Source organism: Zootermopsis nevadensis, unplaced genomic scaffold, assembly GCF_977971745.1.
Source record: "Zootermopsis nevadensis isolate Lab colony 2312 unplaced genomic scaffold, Znev_1.0 Znev_ptg000050l, whole genome shotgun sequence".
NCBI classification, from domain to species: domain Eukaryota; kingdom Metazoa; phylum Arthropoda; class Insecta; order Blattodea; family Termopsidae; genus Zootermopsis; species Zootermopsis nevadensis.
The window spans coordinates 2157098-2184670 of record NW_028259182.1 but is presented as its reverse complement, the minus strand read 5'-3'; the positions used below and the strand labels follow the sequence as shown (position 1 = coordinate 2184670).

The 27573-nt window shown below is 37.4% G+C and overlaps 1 protein-coding gene across 6 annotated transcripts in view; it reads left to right on the top strand.

The window, feature by feature from the left end:
• The window catches only part of Dll (homeotic protein distal-less), a 204664-nt gene that overhangs the window by 43977 nt on the left and 133114 nt on the right, over nt 1-27573 (top strand). For 5 of the 6 annotated variants that reach the window (XM_087361098.1, XM_087361101.1, XM_087361102.1 and 2 more), the window contains exons 2-3: nt 10881-11021; nt 16398-18378. In XM_087361098.1, coding sequence (XP_087217224.1) covers nt 17916-18378 — 463 coding nt within the window. In that variant the 5' untranslated portion in view covers nt 10881-11021; nt 16398-17915. The remainder of the gene's footprint in view (nt 1-10880; nt 11022-16397; nt 18379-27573) is intronic. The other variant, XM_087361099.1, reaches the window with a different exon arrangement.

Below are 27573 nucleotides of genomic sequence, written 5' to 3'. Positions count from 1 at the left end.
CACCGCCGGGAATCGAACCCGAGACCCCAGGATTACAAGGCCAGCGTTCTAACCGCTAGACCACCTCATCTTCATATTATTTAGTGTTCTGTCTGACGACAGGTCCGTATGAACAGGATCCTTCCATCCTTTTCTCGGACTGGGACCTGTTCATATACGTTCTTGGCAGATGATCCAGAAGTGGTTTGCCATTGCCTTCTTCTGTGTGTAAATGGAGTAATTGTTGGGATGCCACGGAGAAACCGGGGAAGCCCCCGGAGGAAAACTCCGTGTTGCCTAGACCACGGCCTTGCCCAACACAAGTTATAAATTCGGGCACCGCCGGGAATTGAACCAGAGACCCCAGGATTACAAGGCCAGCGGTCTAACCGCACCACCGTGGCTAATCATATTACATTAGGATGATTAAATTAAAACATTTTAGATGGGCGGGATATGTAGAATGCATGCATACGATGGGAAATGGTAACAAAATCTTTTTTAAATAAACCTGCAAATAGGAGACATCGTGGAAGACCTGGTAGTAGATGTGTGGATAATATTAAAATGGATATTCAGGAAATATGGCGGGTTAGTATGAGCCGGATTTATGTTGGTTGACATAAGGACACGCAACATGCTCTTTGAACTTGGTAATTCATTTATTGATTTGTTCACTGGTCGAATGACTATTAGCTTTTCGGGAAGTACTGCGCTCTATGGAGGTAACTAGACATTTCAAGGCGATTCAGATTTGTGTGGTATGTTGTCATAAATGCATTTAATCATATAACTTAACCCTCTGAAACCAGAGTTTGTCTAAATAGTAGGTACTTAAGAATTCAGTCCGTACCTCAAGGAAAACACTACACTTTATCATCATAAAGATCAGCTAGTTAAGGAAATATTCGCTGTTTGCACCGAGAACTATTTTAAACCCATAAACCGCCACGGTGGTCTAGCGGTTAGAACGCTGGCCTTGTAATCCTGGGGTCTCGGGTTCGATTCTTGGTGGTGCCCGAATTTATAACTTGTGTTGGGCAAGGCCGTGGTCTAGGCAACACGGAGTTTTCCTCCGTGGCATCCCAACAATTACTCCATTCACACACAGAAGAAGGCAATGGCAAACCACTTTTGGATCATCTGCCAAGAACGTATATGAACAGGTCCCAGTCCGAGAAAAGGATTGAAGGATCCTGTTCATATGGACCTGTCGTCAGACAGAACACTAAATAAAAAAAAATAAAAAATAAATTGTTACTGATTATTGAAATATATAGGATATATAATTACCACTGTTCTTTAAGGAGTTGAAGTTTCTCTATTTGGAGAATAGGGAAGTGTCAACTAATCATAAAATATTTGATTTCTAGTCGCTTCTGGTAGAGTTTACATCACAAATGAATAAGCTCTCGTTTATATGGCAACTAACCTTTGCAGTTAAGACAGCGTCATTAGAACGTTCTTTGATAATCTTTAGACACTCGCATCAAGCAGGTTGCCTACCTTTAAGACGAAAGCACGCGGCTCGAAGCTTGAACGACGTTTCGGCTGTCCTGTTTCTGGTAATCCCTGTCATTGTTAGACAGCATTGTAACCAGAAATATATGGAACGAGTTTTCTTTCACAAATATATTTCTACTTTGTTGGTAGCAGTGTTGTGCCTCCCCATTGCCGTATTAAGCGCCTAACGTGGGTTACCAACGATAAAGATGATTAAAACCTATTAAAACTTTAAAGCTGATCCTCGTCTAAACGATATTTAAAAACTAAAAAACAACAATATTAATTTTGTTTGCAGTGAAAATGATACGAGACACACAAATGCAAATTTAAAGAGTCATTGGTTGTTAAAACAGATGGTACATATAGTTACCACTGGACTTTAAAGTGTCAATAAATATCAATGATTGTAGACGATTATAGATTACAATCGAACAAGAACTGAATTTTAAAGCACGATATACGATTTTTAATATGTCATTTAATCAACACAACTCTCTGTGTAAACGTCGTTAGTCAATTTTTCCCCTAAGGGTGCTTTCAACTAAATCTCTCGCCCCTTTCTTGTTTATTCAAAGTTTACGTTTTGGGCAAGGATTCGAAAAGACTTCTATAGAAGACTCCCAGGTCTCTGGACCCGATGACCCAACTCCTCTGTTACGAAGGTCAGGAACCTGAGCCAGTTCAATCCAACGCTAATTCTCACAACCGACTTCTCTCCGATAAGCCCACATAATGATAGCTTACCATCTGATTCTCGGTCTTCCAAGCTGCCGATTTCCAAAATTCCCCTATCAAAATTCTTCAAGCCCATTTATTCTAGCTGTGTGTCCAGTCTATCGTAACCCTGTTTCTTTAATCGAGCTAGTAGCTAACAAGTTACTTAGTGAAGGGTAGTTAATTCACTCACTTATGAAACTCTTTCAATTTATTCTCTTGATAAAAGTCCTGCTTATTCAGAGTTACATGAACTGTCCAGATGTGACTCAGACCGAAATACCATTCCTCACGGACATAGAAAAAATTAACACAGAAGACAAGATCTGATGTTCCAACATTTTGGATCTGGACTGAAATATTAAATAAACGAATATAAGTGACTCTAACAGACGTAACACAAACTTTAACTATTCATGGACCTAAGTAATGATAATAATGACCCTTTCACACTTTAAAGTTTTTATTTTAAGAATCCATTTGTTAATAATAGGACTATAGGGAAAATTACATACCGATGGACATCGCAGTTTTTACTGTTAACAAATAATAATTACGACGATCAAATCGAGGGTAAAGGAGAGTGCGAGATTTGTTTTAGACATGGCGTAGATCGGAAACATGCAAAGAACCTGATGTTTAGTGGAAAATCTTGAACGGAAATGGTCAGTAATCATGTTCATAGGTGGCAGATTAATATTAAAATGTATCTTGAATAAGCCATACGTGAGGTTGACTCGCTCTTAATTTGATGGTTGATAAGTTAAATTCTAAGGTAGTATATTTGCGTCATATTGTGAATTAGGTTAATACCTTCGTTCTAATATATAAGAGTAATCTGATAAGAACATTTCAATAAACTGCATAACATTGTAAATGATTGTAATTCGAGTTTTAAATTTACCAATCTAATTTATACCTGAGGATGGTTAAATATAACCGAAACATGTCGTAAGAGACGTTCCAATTTGTAAATCGATCATTCGATGCGGAACATGAAATGATATTTTAAATATTTTATATTTTATTATCTTATTAAAATTGTGATTTGACGGAAAATATTAAAATATTAAGTTAAATTCTGTTACTCAGTGACACATATCTAAATATTACTTAAGAGACACGCGTAGGCCTAGTTGGGGTTATTGACGAGAGATTCCGACTAGCCACTGAGTCGACTGTCGGTTGGCGACTGCAATTCGCAGTGCTGCCAATCGTGTCTCGTGTAACTTCGCGGTTTCCCGGGGCCAAAGAAGAGAGGTCAGACACGTGGTGACCGCAGGGCACAGACGCATTTGGGCGTTCTGTAAGGCAGACCAAAATCCACGTAACACGAGGGTGAAGGCGCCGAGATGAATGCCCCTGGAGGGGCTGTGGCAGGTGCGAATGGTTTAGGCGGCGGTGGAGTAGACGAATCACATAACCACACATACTCTGCAATAGAGGGCTGTTGTTATAGGCGGATACTAGATATGTGAAATAAAGACTATTCTTTGATTATTAGGAACATTTAACGAAACTTTTTGGATTTTAAAAGCTGGATTATTGTGGTCAAACTGGCAGCCTGCATACATCCATCCATCTTTATTACATTCTATGGATCCATAAGTTAGTCAGATGACAATAGGATGTAGAATAAGTCATAATAATACACGGTGGTCTAGCGGTTAGAACGCTGGCCTTGTAATCCTGGGGTCTCGGGTTCGATTCCCGGCGGTGCCCGAATTTATAACTTGTGTTGGGCAAGGCCGTGGTCTAGGCAACACGGAGTTTTCCTCCGTGGCATCCCAACAATTACTCCATTCACACTCACACAGAAGAAGGCAATGGCAAACCACTTCTGGATCATCTGCCAAGAACGTATATGAACAGGTCCCAGTCCGAGAAAAGGATGGAAGGATCCTGTTCATATGGATCTGTCGTCAGACAGAACACTACAAATAAAAAAAATACAATACATGTTATACAAATACAATTCATATAAATGTCACAAATACAAACAAAGGATTCACATGAAGTAGAGATAAGTTACAAATAAATCCACCCATTATATGCAATAGATAAATTACGACTTATATTTAAACATTAGAAATTCATCGACAGAGTAAAAAGAGTGTGTAATTAAGTATCTTTTCAATGCTGGTTTAAATTGTGCCTTTTTATTTAGAAGACTTGAGAGATTTGATGGTAGAGTGTTGAAAACTTTGATCCCTGCATAATACGCACTCTTCTGAAAACAAGAGAGTTTGGCAATTGGTCCATGAAGCTGATTTTTATTCATTGTGTTGACACATACTGCCCGACACTGCTTGCAATCAGACCTCCGAAATTATTTGTTAATATATCGGTATGAAAATAAATTGTTAATCTCGTCCGCGGCTTTACGTGTATGTACCAACATCCTATAGACTTCAAAATCCTGCCCTAAATAAATTCTCAAGGCAAAAGTTTCGTGGAGTAAAATTTATAACTGGGCTGCAATCTGTCTTTTCGGAATAAATATTGTAGAGGTTAACGAAGCTAGTAAATTTATCGTAATTGGTAGCACTGGAAGTACGTGGAGGGAAACTTTCGTGATGTAAATATCCCATACAGAGCGATGTGTATATAAGCAAGATTGAAATGTTATAACGACTTTAGATTTTGGTACACTGGACCCACCAAGATGGAAGGAGCGGTCAGACTAACCTTTTGAAAAAAAATGTCAGTGGAACCACGGTTCCGGAGAATGTGACGTAAATACGTCTATACGGAAAGGAAGTTTATATATTGGCTTTAATCTAAATATTTCCTTTATACAAGCTTTACAATTGAGTAAAGTTTGATTAAGACTTTGCTTATTTAACTTGAATTAGTTACGCTTCAGATGGTTCTGTGATAGATGAATGTAACGTAAAGTAATGTAAGGTAAGGTAATGTAATGTAATGTAAGGTAAGGTAATGTAAGGTAAGGTAATGTAATGTAATGTAATGTAATGTAATGTAGTCTTATGACGTATCTGTGCACGTATATACACCAAGGTAATGTAATGTAATGTAATGAAATGTAAGGTAAGGTAATGTAATGTAAGGTAAGGTAATGTAATGTAATGTAAGGTAAGGTAATGTAAGGTAAGGTAACTATGTAGGTAACCATTGTTGTTTATTTGTTGATAAACATATGACGTTTCCAAGGTAACATAACAATGAAGTTACAAATTTTCGTTACACTTTTTCGTTACATTTTTGCCGAATGACACTGACCCTAAAATATAGACATATTTACGTCAAAAAAATAATAACTTCTATCCGCATAGGCCTTACATGTTTTATTCTGCAATTTAGCGAAGATTTGAATGTCAATATTCTGTCACACATCTTAGTAAGATATATCAATCGAAAAGATTACATGTGTCGTCATTGTTCGTAGTGCAATTGGTCTGTATGTCTTATTCATTTCCACCTCGAATGCAGCTGGTAAATATATCCTAAATAATAAAGTTCTTAGAAACGAATGAACTAATGTTTCTCGTTAAAAACGAGACGCGAGAATAGAAAATAAAATACGAATCACGCATCTGTATTTATATTGCCTCAATCCTGTTGAAGTCACGTTGCTAAGAGATGTTCTGGTCCATATTGGAGCGTGTGACCGGTTGGGCTGTGGTCTCAGTGGCGTCACGCACGATATTCTTTGGCAAAGGACGATAAGCTGATGGTAGGCCATACTTGTTTTGTATTCTGACCTAAAAGGATTAGGCTTTCGCGTCACTTCAGAGCCGTCTTTTTTTTATGGATTGCGAATTTCAAACGGCCTTTTACGGAACGTGAATTAAAGTTCGGTTTTTCTTTGAAGCCGCCACTGTCTGTGGTAATTTACTTGAAAGCGGGTAAAGAATCGTGACGTACCAGCATCTGCAGTAGTATATAAATTCGTGACATTGGTCCAGATGAATTCTTTTTATCGTGAAAGAATACTCTCATACAGCCGTGCATCTACACAAGTTCTCAGTGCGTTACAAGACAGAATCCCAGCATCAAAATCTTCACTGCATTAAGAACCTGAGGTCTCAAACGATGTTCTCGTTTCGTCCAAGATGTTATAATTGTTTTAAGTTATTTAATCCTTGTACTATTCGGCAAGGCCGTGGTCTAGGCAACACGGAGTTTTCCTCCGGGGGCTTCCCCGGTTTCTCCGTCGCATCCCATTCACACACAGAAGAAGGCAATGGCAAACCACTTCTGGATCATCTGCCAAGAACGTATATGAACAGGTCCCAGTCCGAGAAAAGGATGGAAGGATCCTGTTCATATGGACCTGTCGTCAGACAGAACACTAAATAATAATAAGATGAGGTGGTCTAGCGGCTAGAACGCTGGCCTTGTAATCCTGGGGTCTCGGGTTCGATTCCCAGCGGTGCCCGAATTTATAACTTGTGTTGGGCAAGACCGTGGTCTAGGCAATACGGAGTTTTCCTCCGGGAGCTTCTTCCCCGGTTTCTCCGTGGAATCCCATTCACACACAGAAGAAGGCAATGGCAAACCACTTCTGGATCATCTGCCAAGAATGTATATGAACAGGTCCCAGTCCGAGAAAAGGATGGAAGGATCCTGTTCATATGGACCTGACGTCAGACAGAACACTAAATAAATAAATATAAAACTATTTTACCAGTAAATGGCGGGAGACCTATGTATTGAGACAAATCAGTCAGAATTCAAAGTGGCTATATAGGTCTAGCTGGCTTGGTTTCAGGTATTAATTTTTCGCTTCGAATTATGTGTAGACTGACTATGTAGCTCGGATTAGTTTTCAACTGTTTACCAGGGCATTTCCTTCAGTTTAAAGCGGCCGGAGCCTCAAGCTAATAATTACCCTCCACTCACTTATGTAGTTAAGAGTGTTTAGACTTGGAGTCCAATTGTATAAATGCAAGGTCTGGTGATTTTACACTGGGGGAGTCTGAAATTTACGCTTATGTTGGACAGTTTGAAAAAGCAACCGGGTAATGAACACGTGATTACTTACCCACTGTCTCCAGTTAGCCTTCAGTAGCTGCATGCAGTGTTCCAGGAAGAATAAACTTGTCTGAGTGCCGACCCACAGGGGCCCCAACAAATTGTCTGCGGTTATTTTAATGTATTTTCGTCATTTCCTTCAAGGAAAATCTGAGTTTGTATTTTATAAACTTGCCTAGATTAGTCGAAATCTAAAGGTTTGTGGAGATAATTCCTTTGTTTTTTTAGACTATGCAGAAGGACCTGTTGTGAAGAGATTATGTTTTCATGTTCGCATGTAAAATGTTCGTTAAAATTATGCGATGTTTTGAGTATTTGAATAGCTGGGAAGTTTTTCACAAATTATTTAATATGCAGTTTTATTAAAATCTGTTTATCCGATCCTGAATTTGTTAAACGTGATGACAGACAAAGACACTTTAATATGCGATCCGCGGGGATGCGACCGTGTCTGATAAAAATGTAGTATTTTGAAAAGAAACTTAGTCATTAGATAAAATTAATACAAAGAGAAATCGAATTATCAGTCGAGAGTTACTACGGAGAGAAATAAGAAGATGCTGGTACGAGCGACAGATTGATCCTTGACAGAATTTGTTGGTGATGTGTGTGATAACGATGACAGTGGTGATAATGATGATCATAACGCTGGAAAGACAGTTCATCTTTAGGCTAAATCTTGATCCTTACCCCTCAGAAGTTGCAGTTCGTCTAAATATTATTTAATAATCCAATCCGTACCGCAAGGTAAACACAAAACTTTACCGTTGCAAATTTAACTTGTTGGCGTTGTTTATGGAAATATTCGCTATTCTCAGTGAGAATATTATACACAATATAGTTTATAAATAGAAAACGCAGAGTTATTTATTTGTTAAAAGAGGTAGTGCTTCAAAGGGTTAAGCTCGGTGGTCTGAAACAAGGACGACGGTCAGTAGTACAACGCTCTTAGGGGAGCCTAACATCTCTGCCGATCTGTACGGACCAGTGTTTCTTTTATCCTCTCGGTCGCTATTTACGTCTGGTCTGGTGGGTTTTTTTTTTTACAGAATAGAGCGTGTACCCTATTTTCCGCTATTTTGCATTTGTTACAGTTTCGCGGATGGAGTTTAGTTTTTGTATTCGTGTCTTCTTATGTACTGTCATCTCTGTTCGGCACATGTCGTGTTCCGTCAGGCCGTCTTAACTGACTTCCATTCATGTCCGTCGACTGTTGTCGTCTGGGTTGTGACGCCGGGTGGTGAAATAGGCCACGACGCGTCACAACCCAGAAGACCACGTCTGATGTCCCCGCCGCTGTCAGGGCCTCAGACCACAGCTGCATTTATGTCTGATAAACGTAGGCTAAGTTAATTAAATTTCGTATAGAATTCATAATTATATAATTATTGATAATTATAAATATTTGACATACAATACGTAACGTTTTCATTATAAATAAATGGTTGTTACTTCCAAAATATGTTTAGATTCTCAACGAATATAAAATGTGGATGTGTTAGGTTATTCTTATATAGATAACTTTATCAAGTAAGCCACGACCGCTTCCTTACACATCTTTTCCAATTCACAAGTCTTCATCCGATATTTCACGAGAGTCAATCGACGCGGTTGAGTAAAACCAGAATTTGGCTTTCTGTTAGTGCTCTGAGTCGGTTGCTATAGTAACATTGAAACTCTAGCAGACGGTAGTAATAATATAGAAATGTGATCAACCAGTGAACTGCAGAGAAGTCGCTGTCTTCTGAAACAGCCGGCCAGGTTATTACAATGACACATCAAAAATATTCGCTAAAAAAAACAACCCAAACCACAAATGTAGACAATTCCCTAGCGAGGGCCTGTATTATTAAAATTTTATATTTCTGACCTCGTATTATTTTTTTTTAGCCCTGTTATAATGCGTTTCTTTAGCGCAAGAATGGAACGTGTGCAATTGCACGGGTTTTAGGTTTGAAAATAACAAATCAGGGTAAGATTGGTGAGTAGTGAGAATCAACGTGGTATAAAGAAGGCCTGTGACATGGAGTCAATCTCACCCCAAATAAGAGAGCACAGGGGTAGTTAATACATCCAAATTAGGGCTACTGAACGGGTGACTGCTATGATTACGCTTTGTAGACAAGAGAGAATTGTGATTGCTTATGACACACAGAATCCTGGGGTCCCGGGTTCGATTCCCGGCGGTGCCCGAATTTATAACTTGTGTTGGGCAAGGCCGTGGTCTAGGCAACACGGAGTTTTCCTCCGTGGCATCCCAACAATTACTCCATTCACACACAGAAGAAGGCAATGGCAAACCACTTCTGGATCATCTGCCAAGAACGTATATGAACAGGTCCCAGTCCGAGAAAAGGATGGAAGGATCCTGTTCATATGGACCTGTCGTCAGACAGAATACTAAATAAATAAATAAAATGACACACAGAGTTAATAATAAGTGTCTTGTTAGTCTTATAGCTGGATTTGTCGGAAAGTGGACACGGATTAAGTAGAAAGTTGTCTTTATCAGAAATTTTATCTTGTCCGGTTAACGGAGGCAGACTCTTTGAATATTTATTGGTTCTCGATATATTCTAATATCGTGGAAATGTTTCACGGAGTTAACGCGTGAAGTGACGTCTCTTGTCACAAATTGGAGGGGGCGATAGAGTCTATAGTCGTCGTGGGCACGTGACCGCGGTGGGCTTTTGCCCCAAAAGGGGAAACGATGAACAGACTGAAAGAAATGGATAGCACTGACAAGTATTTTACTCGTTAGCCCATAAGGAACTTCTGATTTTTAATTTTAATGATAAATTAATTAGGCTTACTTGAATACATTCGTGTGCGCTGTTCAGTAAGCCTATTTTTTGTGTAGGTAGCTTTAAAAGTAGTCATACTTTTGTTAGGATTTATATGTTGGTTTTTATTTAAATACATTTCTTGTCATAGAATGGATTGAACTTTTTATAATTAAAAGATATTAAAGAATTAAAATAAACATATTTTACTTTAAAAATTGTATATATTCTGTACTTCGCTGTCCTTACAAGCGACATGAAATATGCGAAATCCTTTCTGTGGGCAGAACTGAATTTAAAAGACATATTCAGGAGATGATAATGTTGCGTCATTATTGTGTTGAATATATACTTGCTCAATTTTATCAGTCTAATCACAATAAAATATTATTATTAAATATTACTACAATTAACATTTAAATATTTAAAATATATTAAAGTGATGCTCTAATGTACATCGAACATTTCGATAGAGAACATCATTTTAATATATTTTAAATATTTAAATGTTAATTGTAATAATATTTTAATATTTAATAATAATATTTTATTGTGATTAGACTGATAAAATTGAGCAAGTAGACATATTTAGGTTAAGTTCAAACACCTCTGAAAAAAAAACACGCTGTTTAAGTTTTGTTGTAAAGAGGTTTTAGTATATTTATATTCCGGAATTAATGTCTTCTCCTGGCCTCCAGGTTTGAAATATTTGTAACCACTGGCCACTAATTGTGGACACAGAAGGGTCGAGTTTGCTACGTTCCAATGCAGGAAGGAGCCTCGTCGCTTACGTCTGTCATTACTGAAGACAGGAGAGACAGACAAGCTAATGATCCATTATGTGCTTTTTCATCGAGATGAATGAAGCTCACTTTAAAAGTGCGTTATTTTTTTTTATAGAAGGACCACAGAAAAGCCAAGACAATGCCACAACCCCGGAGGTGGATTTTCAGTGCTGGCGCCACTAGGCGGAGCAACATGGCGGCGTCTTAGCCTGACGAGGCACAGATCCGGGGAACATCGACTTAAGTACACCAGCCGGTAAGTCTCTATACCTGAAGATGTGTTCGTAGGGGAGCCGACAAGTAACTGATAAGAAAACGCGTAAGATTTTGATGTATTCTGTCCGTATCTTTTATCACAGTGACTTGTATGAAAGCTACAGAACCGCGAATTGGGTTATTAAATAATATTTAGACTACCTTCGTCATTAAATCGTAGATTACTTCTCGGTAAATATTGGGTTAATCAAATAAAGGGAGTGGAATTTACAGGACACGTGGCACGGATACGTAAAAATTCTAGTCTTTCTACATGAAATAAAGAGATAAATTTGTAGACCTTTGTATAAATTGGAGAATAATAATATTAATAAGAGACGTTCCAATTTGTAAATCGATCATTCGATGCGGAACGTGAAATGATATTTTAAATATTTTATTATCTTATTAAAATTGTGATTTGACGGAAAATATTAAAATATTAACCTAATTCACAATATGTCGCAAATATAATAATAATATTAAAATGGACCTTATATAAATAGGACATAAATTTGTGGACTGAATTCATTTGGCTCTGTGTAGAAAACCAACGAAGTGAAGGAATTATGCAAAGAACACGAACTGGTAGCAAAATAACTGTTTTTTTTTGGATTTTGCGTCATTTTATTTGAAATATTGATACACATCCAAAATATTTCACTTCATGTCGACATGAAAACATTGTCTATGAACAGAAGTACTTATCTACTTTTCTAATACGCGGCATAGAAACATCAGTTGACTAAGTTCTCCGTTAGTTTTGTAGTTATATGGTGCATAATCTCATATTTGTGTTTTTCTTACTCATAATTTGTACGCAATTTAGTATAATATATTAGTAGAGTCGCTGGTAACGCACACAAGGTGTCAGATATCACGCAGATTTCTTCGGTAATGGAGACATTTTTAGTAAGGGGTAATGTTTTTACTACAGTATTCAGCATGACGTCATGGCTTCAAGGTCGAGTCAATTCTTCGCTCAGATAGACAGTGGAAGTAATCGTTTAATTTCTTATACACGGTTTCCAAGCAATGGAACAGCGTGTAACTTAAGTCGGTTTTGCGCCACGAAGCTCTTCAGGTGGTCCTTCTCATTTCCGGTTCGATTCTTTTGTGAAAGAATCCGACCCAAGCACTGGATTTGCATGTTGAAGTTTTCAACACTAATTAACAAACAAATGTATAGGAGAGAGGAATCCTGGTCTAGCCACGAGGTTAGTTCTGGGCTATGGGTGGAATTATTGGCGTGTAATAAAGACATTTATTGCTTCTACGGAGATGACGAGGGTTGGGCGGTCGATGCTAACGAGACCTCTTGTTTCTACAACGTCTGAGGGTTGCGACTGGAGCTGCAGTGAACAGGCATTACGAGCGTCGTTGGTGGGATTTCAATAGTTTGGTTATAATGACTGGACACGCGCTGACGGACCGACTTCGATTCTCACCATCGGGTTACTTTTCTTCGCTATCAACATCCAGGCCGGCTCTGGGCACAATTTACATCCTGTTATCTAGATCAGTGGTATTCAACCTTTTTTGTTCGCGTACCCCCAGATATAATTTCTCTTAAACTTTGTACCCCCAAAGTTGTTGGTGTATAATTCAAGTTATACATAGTATATAATCTACATCTAAAATAAATTAAATAAATTACGTTACTGATTATTCATTGTTTATCATAAAATAATATTTTTTTTAAATTTCACGTATTCCCTAAGATGTCTTCGCGTACCCCAGGTTGAATACCACTGATCTAGTGAGTACTGTGGTGCTATCCTCGGGGTTAAAACATTTTATTTTTTTTATTTAGTGTTCTGTCTGACGACGGGTCCATATGAACAGGATCCTTCCATCCTTTTCTCGGACTGGGACCTGTTCATATACGTTCTTGGCAGATGATCCAGAAGTGGTTTGCCATTGCCTTCTTCTGTGTGTGAATGGAGTAATTGTTGGGATGCCACGGAGGAAAACTCCGTGTTGCCTAGACCACGGCCTTGCCCAACACAAGTTATAAACCTACACCTCCACTCCTTCTGGCATGGTGCTTATTTATTCCTACCTTTCCTGCTGCTTCGACAACTGCTTATGGTAATTAAGGTCTGGAGGTGACCGTCCTCTAGGATGTTGCGCGTCGGATAGTCTGATAGAAATTGACTGATATTTTAAATAAGCTTACTGCCTCGATCGTCAGGGTAACCCGCATAAACAGAACTTCATTTCTAATCCATGTTCTGTTTTCATAAAAGTTACTATGCTAGCCATCAATATATTCATTAAATTTGAGTGCGTCATTTATTTCGATCTGATTATCGAGCAAAATAATGCCAGATTCGATGTGACTCAGCTATTTCACGGAGTACTGGGGTCCGATTCCCGGTAGAAGAAATTTTTTGTCTCAAATGCGAAATATCGAGAAAAAAAATTGTGGTTTGGAAAAGTATTTTGCAAGAACAGCAGAAAAATTGTTAAGAAAAGTGAAGAGTGAATTAGAAATATTTGACAAAAATCTTGCATTTATTCCACTTTAATTGTTTCCTGCACTCATTTAAAATTTATTCTTATTGGTTTTGGTGGATTTAAAATTCTGTTATAAATAAGGTGATTCATAAGTACCAAAACTAAGTGAAATGTATGAACGGATAGCAAACTCTAACTAGGGCAAGGAACTCTATTTGTTTAATAAAATTTACAATAATATATTTATTTATTTCCGTCAGTACACAAACTTAATTGTTAAAATTGGTGTTATTAAAGCTAAAACTTTAAAATTTTAAAATTTGGCGCTTATCATCGCTATTACGATGTTACAATTTAAGCGCTCATTAAACTACAAATATAATAACAGTCAAAAAACTTGCGTATACCAATTTTTAAATTTAAAACGAAAAATATTGAGTGAAATAAAATAATGAGCGCTAAAATTGTAACATCGTAATAGCGATGATAAGCGCCAAATTTTAAAATTTTAAAGTTTTAGCTTTAATAACACCAATTTTAACTACTAAGTTTGTGTACTGACGGAAATAAATAAATATATTACTGAATTAAGCACAAACATGTCGCATTTAAACTACAAAAATTTACAATGTTCAAAATCTCTACATTTTATTTAATTTTTATTCGCAGTCGAGAAATTTGATTAAAAATAATTGTGGGATTCAAAAATTGTCCAAGTGACTTTCTGCTAATTTCGGTGAATGTCTTACGTGTTTAATTAATTAACTTTCTACTTCTAGGTTTCACAGTCTGTGCATTGTCCCGCTCCAGTTCATAACCACTCTCAAAAATTAACAATCGATCTATTTCATCGATAATCGTTTAGGATTCGTATATCGGGGTTCAACCCTTTCAAAGCAACGAAGGGCACAACGCAGATAAAACGCGTATAGACTTCCGTGCCTCGACTGGGTTTCGATCCGAGCGTTCAAGGACCCACACTTCACCGTGATCCACCGCATTAAACATTATTTGTACAAACTGGGTCAACACAAGCGAAGGAACAGAGAAAATTAGTCGATGGAACTCCTTGTACAGAGCCGTACGAATTGAACGTAGTCACGATGAAACGTCCGACTATAAATTAACATTTCCGCTAACAACGCGGCACGGATTTCGACAGGAAATGTTCCAATCATTTGGCTCAGCGACTCGCATTCTCTTTCTTCCGAGACTCGCTGTGGGTGCACTCGCAATCGCCGAGGGGCTCCTATGAACCCTTTGAAATTGAAGCCCACCCGCGAGTCACAGAATTCAGTGTACGCGCATTTCCTTAAACCATCTCTGTTACTGACCTCATTTATTTTTAAACGTTTGTACAAACTTCCTCGTTCGTTGCTCTTATCACTGCTTTATCTCCCTATCTTTACTCTCTCTCTCTTTATCTCTGTATCTTTATTCGTTTATGTTACCGATAACAGCTGTCAGTAATCGAAAAATATCGATATTTTTCTCGTTCATAATATATTCTTTAGGGGCAGACAGTCTGATGCTTCGAAACAAGAAATCGCTGGACCACACTGGCCTCGCAGATGCTAAAAATCACAGTACATGTGCACTGATGTGATGGGTCCAGATGTTAGAAAGAACCGGGCATTGATTTCTTGATTAGGTAAACCACAGTCAGTTTGGTTTATCATGGACTTCAAAACAGAGTGGAGGTGTCACGTATGAAGTTGGCTGTCGTCTAAGGTGTATGTTCTAGTCTGAAATTAGCTGATACCCTGATGATGTAGGTAGTAAACACATCCGAAACGTCGGTCAGTTTCTACCATATTACATGGCAACGTCATTAAAACCGGTCAAATTCTTAAGTGTTACCGTGAGAATCTGAAATATCACCAAATATTTAATATGACAACAGATTAGACTAGGCAGATACTGGGTTTTTCTGAAATTTTTGAATATTTCGCAAGGCTAATTCTAAATAAAGTTTTCTTTTTTAAAACTTATTGCAGTCTTCAAATTCTACGTGAGAACCCAAATACAAAACTTGCTGGGTGCTAGCAAGAATTAGGTACGCGTATTTTAAACCTAATCTGCTCCTGATTTCTTTGTGAACGTGCGGTCCGTTTACTGATAAAGTTAAACGCATCTGTCCGTTTCCCGCGTAAGACTGAATGACTCGCCGGCCGAGCGCTACGGAGTTTTCCCGACATGAGTCAAGAAATAACGACTAAACCACTTCCTACTGGGAGCTGGGAACTTCTCATTTTTAAAATATTAAATTCACGCAACAACAAAATACAAATAAAATACAGAATTCATAAAATTGTATTAGCTGTCTGTTACCTACGTAATCTGGCAAACGTTTACCGACGTTTTAGAGTTCTTGCTGCTTCCATCATCAGGACGAAAGTTGAGGCAGCATGCAACAACACACCGGAAGACCGCCATCTTTATACTCGCCGCCTTGAAAACCTCTAGATCTATTTGTAGCTTATAATTTCTCTAGGTGAATACTTTGTTTTGTATTATGTGAAATTTATATAATATATATTGTATTATTATTATTATTATTATTATTATTATTATTATTATGACTTTTTCTACATTCTATTGTCATCTAACTCTCTTATGGATCCATTGAATATAAATAAATTATTATTATTATCTCACTGCACGAAATATTTTAAGATACACGCGGTTCAGGTGAATATTGTGAAGACTTCGTCCTGCAGATATGAAAATTAAACACTACGTTTCGGTCCTACCGCCTGCAACCCCAAAACCTTTTCTGTTAGGATCTCTCATACATAAATATTCTCTCAGCGTTCCCGCCTTAGCAGCCAGCAAGTCTATAAAAGGCACCAGCCTCCTTCAGGAGTGGGCGGAGATTATCAAAACCATATCGACCAATCATAATGAATCGTTTCAGCCAATGATGTGAGATAACGTCACGGATTTGAGGCGGGGTTACGTCGATGACGTCAGAGGCCCCTCCTCTGTTTGGACGGTGGCGCTACCTGTGCGGGGGGACCGAGAAGTGAGGTCGTGTGAGTAGTGTTATCTTGGCAGCCGTGGAAGACGGAAGTTACTCTCGTTAAGTGCGTGGCAACCGCTCAGCGGACACTGACGATTTAACTCTGTCGTCGACGGCGATCTCGAGGTGTCTTGTCGGTACGTTTTCCGTCTTGTGTCTGTGCTCGTAATAATATTTTTTTTTTTTAAGCTGACGTGAAGAAGGAAGAGATATTAAAAGCGAAACGTAAATGAAAAGATACTAGCATAATTTCTGATTGAATCCGCGGTAAATTGGACGACATGTGTGTGTGTGTTGTGTTTTTTTATTAAGGAAGATTTTAATCGGATTGTTATTTTAAAACAGAGTACACACTTCGTGGCAGTTCGAAATTTTTCCTTTTGTTTCTCTGTCAACAGAACGCAAACAGCGCGAGTTTCGTTCTTCAATTTCCACCCCCACTCCTCCCCCTCCGAAGTGTAATTGACCCAATCGCGTCATCTGTAATTGGCTGTCATTTATATTCCGAAATAATGAGGGCTATTACCGTGGTTCTGTGATCGTTGTGTGGAATTTTTTTTTAATTCTCGTCGAAGATCATTCTTTTATGGAGACATCTAAATCGATTGTTTACATAAGTGACTTCGATATTAATTGTTGTGAAGTGGATATAACTGAACATCGCCTTCGAATGAATTAACGCTGGAATTCTTTTACTCCAAGAATCTTTTTTTCTTGGGAGATTTTTAAGATTCGCTGAGGGGATATCGTGAAGTGATCACATACACAGAGAGGCAACTGTTTCTTTGTAAGGATTCGTTTTGAAGAATTGTGATAGGTGTGAAAAAGACGATAAACGATGTTTTTCTCAGTTGTCACGTAATTTCTGTGTGTCTGTGTGTTTTGGAGTTGTGTTTCCTGACGTTTCGGTGTACCCCAGATCGTACTGTCGTGGAGTACAGTTGGTAGATCTGAGTACGTTTTTTTTTTCTTTTTATCAAGTGTTTATTTGCGAGAAACTCTCACGCTGCCAACATGAGGTAGCAGTGTTCACGGTGACTGGCTTTGTTCACGCTGGACATCGCTGCCCGGTTCGCGTACACCTCTGCCCTAGTACCCTCGGGTCCCACACTAGTCGCAACGGCAGGTTTCGGCTTCAATCCCCACCACCCCCATCACCATCACCCCTTCTCATCTCCATCTTCCACCCCAGCAACTCCGACCTCGCCAGGTGGTTGCTGGAAGTCCGCCCTGACGATAGTCCCCACGGCGACCACGACAGCCGGCACAACGCTGAATTTCACGGACTTAGGCAGCCCCTTCGGATCGGGGGGTGGCGCTGGTGGGGGTGGTGGAGGCGGCGGTGGAGCTGGGGGCGGTTCAGGAAACGCCGGAAGTGGTGGCGGATCGAACACGCCGACGCCAACAGGAAGCATGGCCGCCGCGGACGCGTTGGACTCCGCGGGACATCACCACAATCACCATCACCATCTGGCGAGTGGCGGTGGCTTACCACCGACGTCGCACCAGGACACGACGACGTCTTCGGGCAGTACGACGGCGACGAACAGCGGAGGCAGCGTTGCTGGTGTGAACAAGTCCGCGTTCATCGAGTTGCAACAGCACGCGGGGGTGGCGTACAATCCGATCAGGGCGGCGGCGGCGGCAGCCGCGTACAGCCAGCACCATCACCCGGTCACCCACCACTTCAATCAAGGTGGGCCCCAACCCGGGGGAGGACCCCCCAGCCATCACCATTCGGCCGTGGACCCCGCTGGTTTCGGCAGTCCGCGAACCGCGCTAGGAGCCTACCCGTTCCCGCCGATGCACCAGAACACTTACACCGGCTACCACCTCGGATCGTACGCTCCTCAGTGTCCATCTCCACCCAAAGACGGTAAGAACAAAGCGCCCTTATTCGACAAGCATGTGTAGTTGATACAAGAACTAGTGTTGCAACGAGTGGTGACGGTTGAGTAATGTCGTTCCCCTTCCGAGCTTAAAGACGTCATTGAACAGTGACGCAAGAATTCTTTGCCTTCGACATTTTGCGTTTTGCGTAAAAGAAGCCTTTAATTTCGTATCTGGAACATTTTTCGAATTTCTTTAACAAAAATCACTTTGGAATCGACTGTCTTCAAAGTGATTTAATGTATTGGCTAATATCTCACACAACTTAACATTTTTGTTTCCTGACAAACCATAACGAAATCGCTTTTTCCACAGACAAGAGTTTTTAACTTCAGAAGGAGTGATAGTCTCTGAGCAGAGAATCTGATTTCTCTACGTGCCTTCACAACATCGTCGTCTGATAGGTCACCCTCTTCGCTTTCTATGAGTTCAAAGAATTTCAAGGATTTTAAAAATAAAGTCTTGTAATCTTCGGCCGTCTTTTGTTAAAAATTCAGAGGAAATCTTAGACGACTCAGAATACTGAAGGCTGTACGCTTATTCAGGTATTTTAATCAGTGTAGTGAGATCGCTAAGTCACATGCCTGCTGTTTTTAACAAGAAGAATCAATACCATTATGACACCGCGTACTAAAGTCATTTTATCGTACAGCTGATAATGTTGAACATCTGTCTTTGTAGGTTAGAATAAGCCGACAGCAATTGTCTTCAGATTGGACAATCAACAGCGTTAATTATGTATAGTTCCGCATATTTTAGTCAACACTATTGAGATGTTAGTAGAAAATCAATTTTTCCTTATGCCAATTTGTGTATTCATTTCACATCAAATTAGGACAGACATTCTTACGACAGATAGAAAATAACTTAGATCTGCAATTTCTGTATCCGGTCAGTGGTTCTAAACTTTGCAACACTTTGCCACGGATTTCTGTTGAGAAACCTTAACTGTTCGTACACGTGACGTTTATGAATCTCTTAAGATATTGGACGGGAGACCATTTCGATGCAAGGCCTCTATCTAATCAGGAAGGCCTTCGATTGGGATTCGAATCCAAGACAATATTAGAGCAATCAAGGTCTACCATGACTGGCTAACCCGTTGAATTTATTGGTTAGATTTCAGTTTTGTCTCTAATTTGAATTCTGTCTGACTGCATGATAATCACTAATAGCATTTGTAACAAAGGGTAAACAAGTTGGTAATTAAAGTAATGGAAATGGGTGTCAGCCTTATATACTTATTTCTGCAGACAGAAGGGCCTTCATCCGTGATTGACATGAGATGGTCGTCGGATAGAAATTGGTGTCGTAAGTCTGTGGATTATGTACCTCAGTTCTGTTATGTGTTCGAGACAGCCCCAGAAGTGAGTGATAAAATTTCGCAAATGTTTTGAACGTAGCAATTTAGTCGAAAACGTATTAAGTTGAAATAATTTCACCTTGAAAAAGATCTTGGTTATGGCTTGTCAAAGATCTGTTCTATAGGCCTATAGTTGTTTCAAATATTAGTCCATAATTAACTCATTTTTAACTCTACCTGATTCAAACGAGTCTGGTACAAAACTCGAAACATTTGAGACAGGAAGCGAACAAGTTTTATTGTAAAATGTGAAATGTTACACGAAAAAGATTTGTCACAAAAATTTGTAAGTGTTTAAGACCTAAAAACTAACATTTCTGTCATAAAATTCTACCGTTCGTTTCTTCCAACTTAACACGTGGCGTAGATTTGATAAAATTCATAAATCTGTTTCTGATCATAGAATCATCGTTCGGTACATTTGATGGTTTAACTGAAATTCTGAATTGGTGTAACCTTACGGCAAATATCTGATCTAAAAACGATAGAACTGCACAAATAGAAAAGTTTATGGCAAAGGACGAATGAAAACTGTAGGAAAAATATTTCTTTTCCTTCGAATGCTGACAGTAACTTTAAGAGACAGATTTCAAATTGAAAAAGCTGGAAACAGACATGACATCATGAAACGTTATCAGCTAAATTTTAGACAACTTGTGGAAAGTATGCAGGTAGACGGGGCATCGAGTTACCTAGGTTAAATTAACTAAGCCTAGGCGGAGCCCTACGAATACATCCAAAGACCAATTCATCTTCCGAATCTCCAACTGAATTAATATTGAAGGGGGAAAAGAATAAGAAATATTTCTAGTTATAATTGAATATTTCCAAGTCAAAAATTGTCTTTGGTTAACAATATGCTTACTCCTGAGTCATTGTTATTCGTAATTTAACAGCTGCAAATCATATTTTGGTTAATATAGGAAATAATCGAGTTATTTGTTTCTTAATTCAATTGATGAATACAGTTTTTCCCGCAATTTTGCGTAGATGGAAGTTATCTGGACGTAATGCCAACGGATAGTAAACTCTTGAGGGCTATACAGTTGCTGTTTCTAATTGTTTGATCGGTTTATTCTGCTTAATTGGATAAAATTATAAATATTATTATCAATCATAATTACAGTAAAATTTATGCTGGATAAAATATATGTGAGATAATTCAATTCTCATATATTAGGCTATTGTAAATGAAACAGAAAATCTAGCTTCACTGTTTTTGTTTATAAACGCTGAAGTGATAAACAAGCCTACATATATTTTTTTTATAAAACTCATGAAACAATATTTCAGTGTCGTAATGTCATATTCGTATGTCTACAAAATTAATTTGTGAATTAAATTAAACTAATGTGCATTATAGTTTTGAAAACGAATTAGACATACCTACAAGTAGGTATTACATCAGAGAAGTTTAATATAAAAATTTTGTAACGTAGCTTATTTTAAATTAATTTCCTATTAATTACACAGGGATTTATTTAATTCATTTTACACAAATCAATCGGTTATAATTAATACAAATATGCTTACGCCTACAATTGTAAATACCAAGATAGTACGAAATTAATGTTAATTATAGTAAATATTTACGTACTTAAGAGAGATTATTTCTTACATGAAATTATAGGATATATTATGCGCGTAGAAATGTTAGTATCCTAGTAGGATTTATTGGGAATGTCTGGAAATGTTTTTTCTTAAAAATTCAGTCGATGTTTTAATATTACTGACGTCCGATGTAGATGTGTTTATGCGATTATTTACACTAATTTAATGGTCGGCTTCTTCATTGAGCTGTGTAGTTATGAAATTGAAAATTTTTGTGTCGTACGAGGTGGTGAGACCCTCTTAAATTTGTAGAATTTGAAGATAACTGTTTTGTGGATTGTAGCACCGTGTAGTCTGGGAGACGTCTGTTACAGATTATAGAGGTCCTTGCTGCCTCCATCATCTGGGTAATGGACGCAGCAAGGACTTCTGAAACTAAGGTAAATTTCTACCAGACTGCATGGCGTTACAACCCACAAAACAGGCATCTTGTTACCTAAACTTGACTGTTTCACTACCCCGATCTCCCCACATTTGTGTGGACGAATTAGACATCTTGAGGGATGAATCAGATTAGTATAGGAATTTGGTTGTAATTTATTCATAATACAAATATTCGAATTTGACATTTTCTGCTCGTCTCCTCGTGCGTTAGACCATATTGCCTAACTCTCAGATGTTTACATGTCACCATCCACAGGGCTTAGTTTGCTACAAGGTCTCGATGGTTCAGAGAAAATACAGAAAATTCAATGCAAAAAAGGATACAGAAACTGAAACCAATGATTTAAGTAGATGATCGGATTGAGATTATATTCAATTTTGGTGACACGTGGTTCAGTACCGATGCATTCAAGTAATTATATTCAAGTACCGTTAGAATCTCAGGCCGCTGATTAATTTAGTAAAACCCATGTAAATATTTAAATTGAATTTTTCGAAATAAAATGATCGATTTAACTCTATTCAGCTTATAGGGAATATTAATTTAGGTATTCCCACGATATGTTTCGATATTAGACATTTTACTACTATCTAATATACTAGTACATCAAAATTCTGAAAGTGTGTTACTATACGTTTAACCAAGCCACAGTGCGTAAGGAATGTGGGATTGATAAAATATTAGCTGACATTTGCTAATTTTGTTGACTTCGGTGATGGTTTTACATGGAGTTAACAGAATTCTGGGATGTCCTGCCACGCGGGTGGAAAATTGTTAACGAGAATAAATGTCTGTTTTAATTAACGGGATTTAAGAGCTTTTGGTTTCATTTATGAAACCAAAAGCTTACTTACTTTGCACTAATTTTGTATTATTACTAATATAAGAAAGCAATTTAAATGCTGCAGGGAGTAATTTGTTTCGCAGTCACATGTCTTCGTGTCCTTGTTTTGAATAAGTAGGATGTCTAAAGGATGAATCATGTTAAAATAGGAATTTCTTTCTAATTCAGTAATATCTGCATCGTAACGATGTAAATATTAACATTTTACGTTCTTACGCCTTTACAATTGTCTCGTTGCATTACCTTATGTTCTTTATCTCCATTTTTATACCCTATTTCCTTCCCGATCCCTTTACATCTCAGCCCTTGTAACTTTTCCTTCATTTATATACTTTGTTCACTGTACCTGAATGTCTTCATACATGTAGAAGAACCTTGCTCGTATTTTACAATTTTAGTATGTAGCATAAACTCACGTATTATAAACTAAATGTAGCTTAATTTAAGACACACTCCACGTATAATTATCTATCAAAATAAAATTTAATAAATGTGAGCCGTGCGTAATTTAGCTAAATGTTTTTTTTCTTCAAAGTCTGTGTTTATTTTAAACATCTCATATGGGAATAAACGCAGACCACCCACAGACGTCAATTGGCTTTTATATAAGCGTGTTAAAGATTATTAATCATCGGTGGATCATCACAGTGTCGATATTCCGTCGAGACACAGGAGTAATTTAATATAAGCAGTGTAATTAGAATCCTTCTAGAAAAATAAACATGATTTAAGGTAAATATAAGAGCCTAATTCAGATTTCAGTGTTTGACTAACTAACTTAATATTGCCATTGGGTTTACAAAGCAAAAATTTTGTGTGCGTTTCTGATAGCCAAAATTCCTGCTAGATTGTTTGCCTATCTTATGCTCCTTAATCTGAGACAAAATACAGAAATTGGATTTAAATATGCTGGCTGCTGCATTGATAATGCTTTTAAAATATATATCTCTGCATAGAGAATCTGAAAATTTGATAAGCAGTGTGAAGAAAGTTCACAGTTTTGAAGCTGTAATAGGCTTATATGCTTTCACATTTCACTTCATTTCCATTCATTCTAATCATCCAACCAATCAGAACCGCTTCACTGCAAGAGATTATATATGTATTTATGAAGTTTATATATTTCTGTATATTCTTGTGTCAACGTAATTTAGTGATATCGCCATAGATCTATCCCTATAATCGAATATAGGCCTGCTTTGAGTAGGCCACGTTCTGAACTGTTCGATTGGTAAAACAGAAGAATAAACTTTTATAATTTTAATTTTATGTATTTGTCGAAGCTAAGTCGGAGACACATTGGTATGTTGTTATTTGGGGACGGTAACTTGTGTGGACAAAATAAAATATTTTAGCTTATAGATATTAAAATAATATTAATGTGAAAATTGTGTTTAAATGTGCATTTACATCGTTTCAGAGTAAATTCTATTATTAAGTAACAAACTTGCAGTTTTTATAGTGGCAGAATGAATCAAGGTAATTGGTACAACTGTTAGCATCGTCTTACTAATTCAGTCAAATTTTTTGAATTTGTTTAAATAATATTAATTATACAATTTTCAACTTAATATATTCAAGAAACTTTTGAAATTATAGAAATAATGACTGTCGAATTACTGACCGTTCATCTTGATACAAATGTATGGTTTCTAGTTATAACTCGTTGTTGCTTGTTTCTTAAGTAGTTAATGTTAAACCTACTTAAATTTTAAGTTCGTATTAAAGATCAGTCGTAAGTGTTTTATTAAAATTATTTCGTGAAATCTGACTTAAGACTCTGGTTCCCAGAAAATTGGTAAAAGCGAATATTCTTTTAAAAAAAAAAATATAAATAGATCTTAAATTGAGGTTATGTAAGAAAATATGGGCGTGTCTGATTCCTTATATTCGGGAACAAAACCTATAAGTGCTTTTCTATTTCGTAAAATCTTCTGTGTTACATTGTGCATGTTAGGTCATTCATTCAGCTTGAAAATGTTGTTCCTTGTTTTCTGTTACCGAGAAATTTCGCAGCGAAATTGAGATGCGGCCCTGTTTCACATCGATTCCGTGGGAAGTAAGAATATAAAGGTGGGATATCCAAAGTATTTTTCTGACCGGGATAAGTTTTTCACACCAACCGAAGTCCTCATTTGTGATTTAAATAAGTCTTCTTATAGGTGTATAATTAATTTTCCAAAATTTTCTACGGTGACAATTTATAGTGTTGAAAATCCATGAAAAATTAACCAGGATACGTTTCTTAGATAATCCGAAACACGAATCAGGTAAAAATTAGAATAGAAGGACCAGTGGTTCTAAACGAGATATTTCGTGCGTAACATGAGAAATGTTGCAATGTAATATGTAGTCTAATGTGTTTTGTCTTTACGTTGTTAACATGACCGAAAGTCATAGAAATCTTAGTTTCGTTTATAAATTGATGGATATTTATCTATAAAAGTGACTCTTTACATATAGAAATAAAAATTTGTGAGATATATTTTAAATAAAATTGATATATATATATATAGTAAATTGAGAGCCTTATAAGAATACTATCGCCTATCTGATAGACTCTTTATATTTTTAATTAGACCGATAATAAACATATGGTATTTTAATCTGTACTTAACTTATGGAAAATTTAAAATAATTATAAGTTTTAAAATATGTTGCAAATGCATAGGGTACATAACCTATATGACATTTGATTTAGTTAGGTTTACTTTAAATATTTTTATACGAACTGAGGCCAGTGCTTCACTAGAACACCGTAGCCTCCCTGTATCTGATTTTAAGAAATTTAAGGAAGATGGTACCTTGTGGCTCCCTTAACATATGACGAAACTTTGGATTCCGTAAAACATTGAAAGTATTGAGCAACTGAATAACTGTGATCAAGACTGGACAGTTTTGGTTTTTCAGGAAACACCTCTCGTGCAAGAATAATTATTTTTTAAATACACACACGGATTACATGACGTTACACTTTGCTTTTCCCACTGAATTGTTGTTTGCATATAATACCTCGCACTTTACCTGATTTATCAGCAGACTTTAATAAATATTTCCATTTCATATCTATTATTTGAAGATTAATATTTCAGATGTAATGTTCTATTCGAACTACTTAGTTAAATGATTTTTCCTTTTTTTTTAAAGTGTTTTGCGTCATGTAAGTGAAATAATTAATTTCCTCTTCTACGTACTTTATTGTTCTTAAGTTTAAAATGACTTTCTATTCTTCCTACACTTGCTTTTAAAAGAAAGTTTTTTTTTTAACTTCATTTCTAAACCTAAAGAAAACTTTTCTGGTAAAGGGAACTACGAGAACTGATTATCAGCAACATCTTTATTGGTAGAAATTATGTGTGGTACTAGATATTTCATAGAACACTCTTGTGTGTCTTTACATCTCGTATTCTGCTTTTACAATAAATAATCGTTGATAATAATGTGGGTAATTTTCTTTTACAAATATTACACTCTTTAATTTTCGCTGTAACTTCAAAAGAGAATCATCACATGTGAATTGTCTCGCTTATTATTATGATTTAAATATTTAACTAAAAAAAAAACTCGAATTTCTAGGTTCTGTAGCTTCAGAAGGGAGACTTAATGACGTATTTACTACAGTACGACATAATTTTAAGCAATTAAAAATCCTTATGTTCAGAGGAACCATGGATTGTCCTCCTCACCCTTAAATATCCAGCAATGTTCCTTAAAGGGGTCGCGGCAAACCCTTATGCACAGCCAATCATATGTGAATATTCTTACGTGATTTTGCATGTCGGAGGCGGTTGTCAGAATACAAATATATCGTTTCAAATTGAGAAAGAATTGCTGTTATTCTTTCCAATGTGTTGCAATTTACAATGTAATTGAAGGACTTAAAAGGCGATGGAATCAGAGACTGAAGTACTGAGAAAATCACAAGGTACTTGTGGTCGCTACTGTCGATTGTCGAACGCGGAATGATAAAGTTTCTGCTACTTAGTGGATTTTTAAATAGGATTTTGACACGGTTTTGTGATGATGAATTCCCGACTCGTCGTCCAGTTGGGGCGTCGGGTTATATCGAGCAGCAGAACTGGTCTGTCAGTTGAGACAATGTTAATTGGTCTATCTGCTATTCAAAAGGGAACATTTTACCTCCGTTCTCTCGCTTCATTTACTGGTCAATTAGCCACTGCGTCTTCAAAGATTGATTCGCTTCAAATATTTATAGGCCCACAGCGCAGGACCGCCAAAGTAGAACTATCTTTCAAATTCAGATAACGTTTTGTTCGTCATGAAACAGTGTATTTTTATTTATTTTTTATTTAGTGTTCTGTCTGAGGACAGGTCCATATGAACAGGATCCTTCCATCCTTTTCTCGGACTAGGACCTGTTCATATACGTTCTTGGCAGATGATCCAGAAGTGGTTTGCCATTGCCTTCTTCTGTGTGTGAATGGAGTAATTGTTGGGATGCCACGGAGGAAAACTCCGTGTTGCCTAGACCACGGCCTTGCCCAACACAAGTTATAAATTCGGGCACCGCCGGGAATCGAACCCGAGATGCCATATCGGCAGCTGATATTGGGTCACGTAAAACGAGATATAGCGAGGTAAAAAAGTCCACGTTGAACGGCGAACTTGGAGGAAACCATTGCCTGCTTTAGAGTAGGTCCATTATCACAGCTATCTCGAGGGGCAGAGAAATCTTATGAATACATGAGAAAACCTGAGATCTGTACATTTTAATGCTGTGTGGTATTCGAACGACTGCGTGGTATGTTATAAAAAATACAGTGAGATTTGAATTTCCCCCGACCATGTTCTGCGGTGTTGTGCCGTATAGTCTAATAGAAGTTTATTAGCATTTTGGTTATATTTGCTGCTATAATCTAGTTATCAGGAACCTCTGAAAGTCTGTAAATTTCTACCAGAATATACGTCCCAACCACCTAGAAAGCATCCAGCCATCGTGAAGAAACGTTTGGTTTTC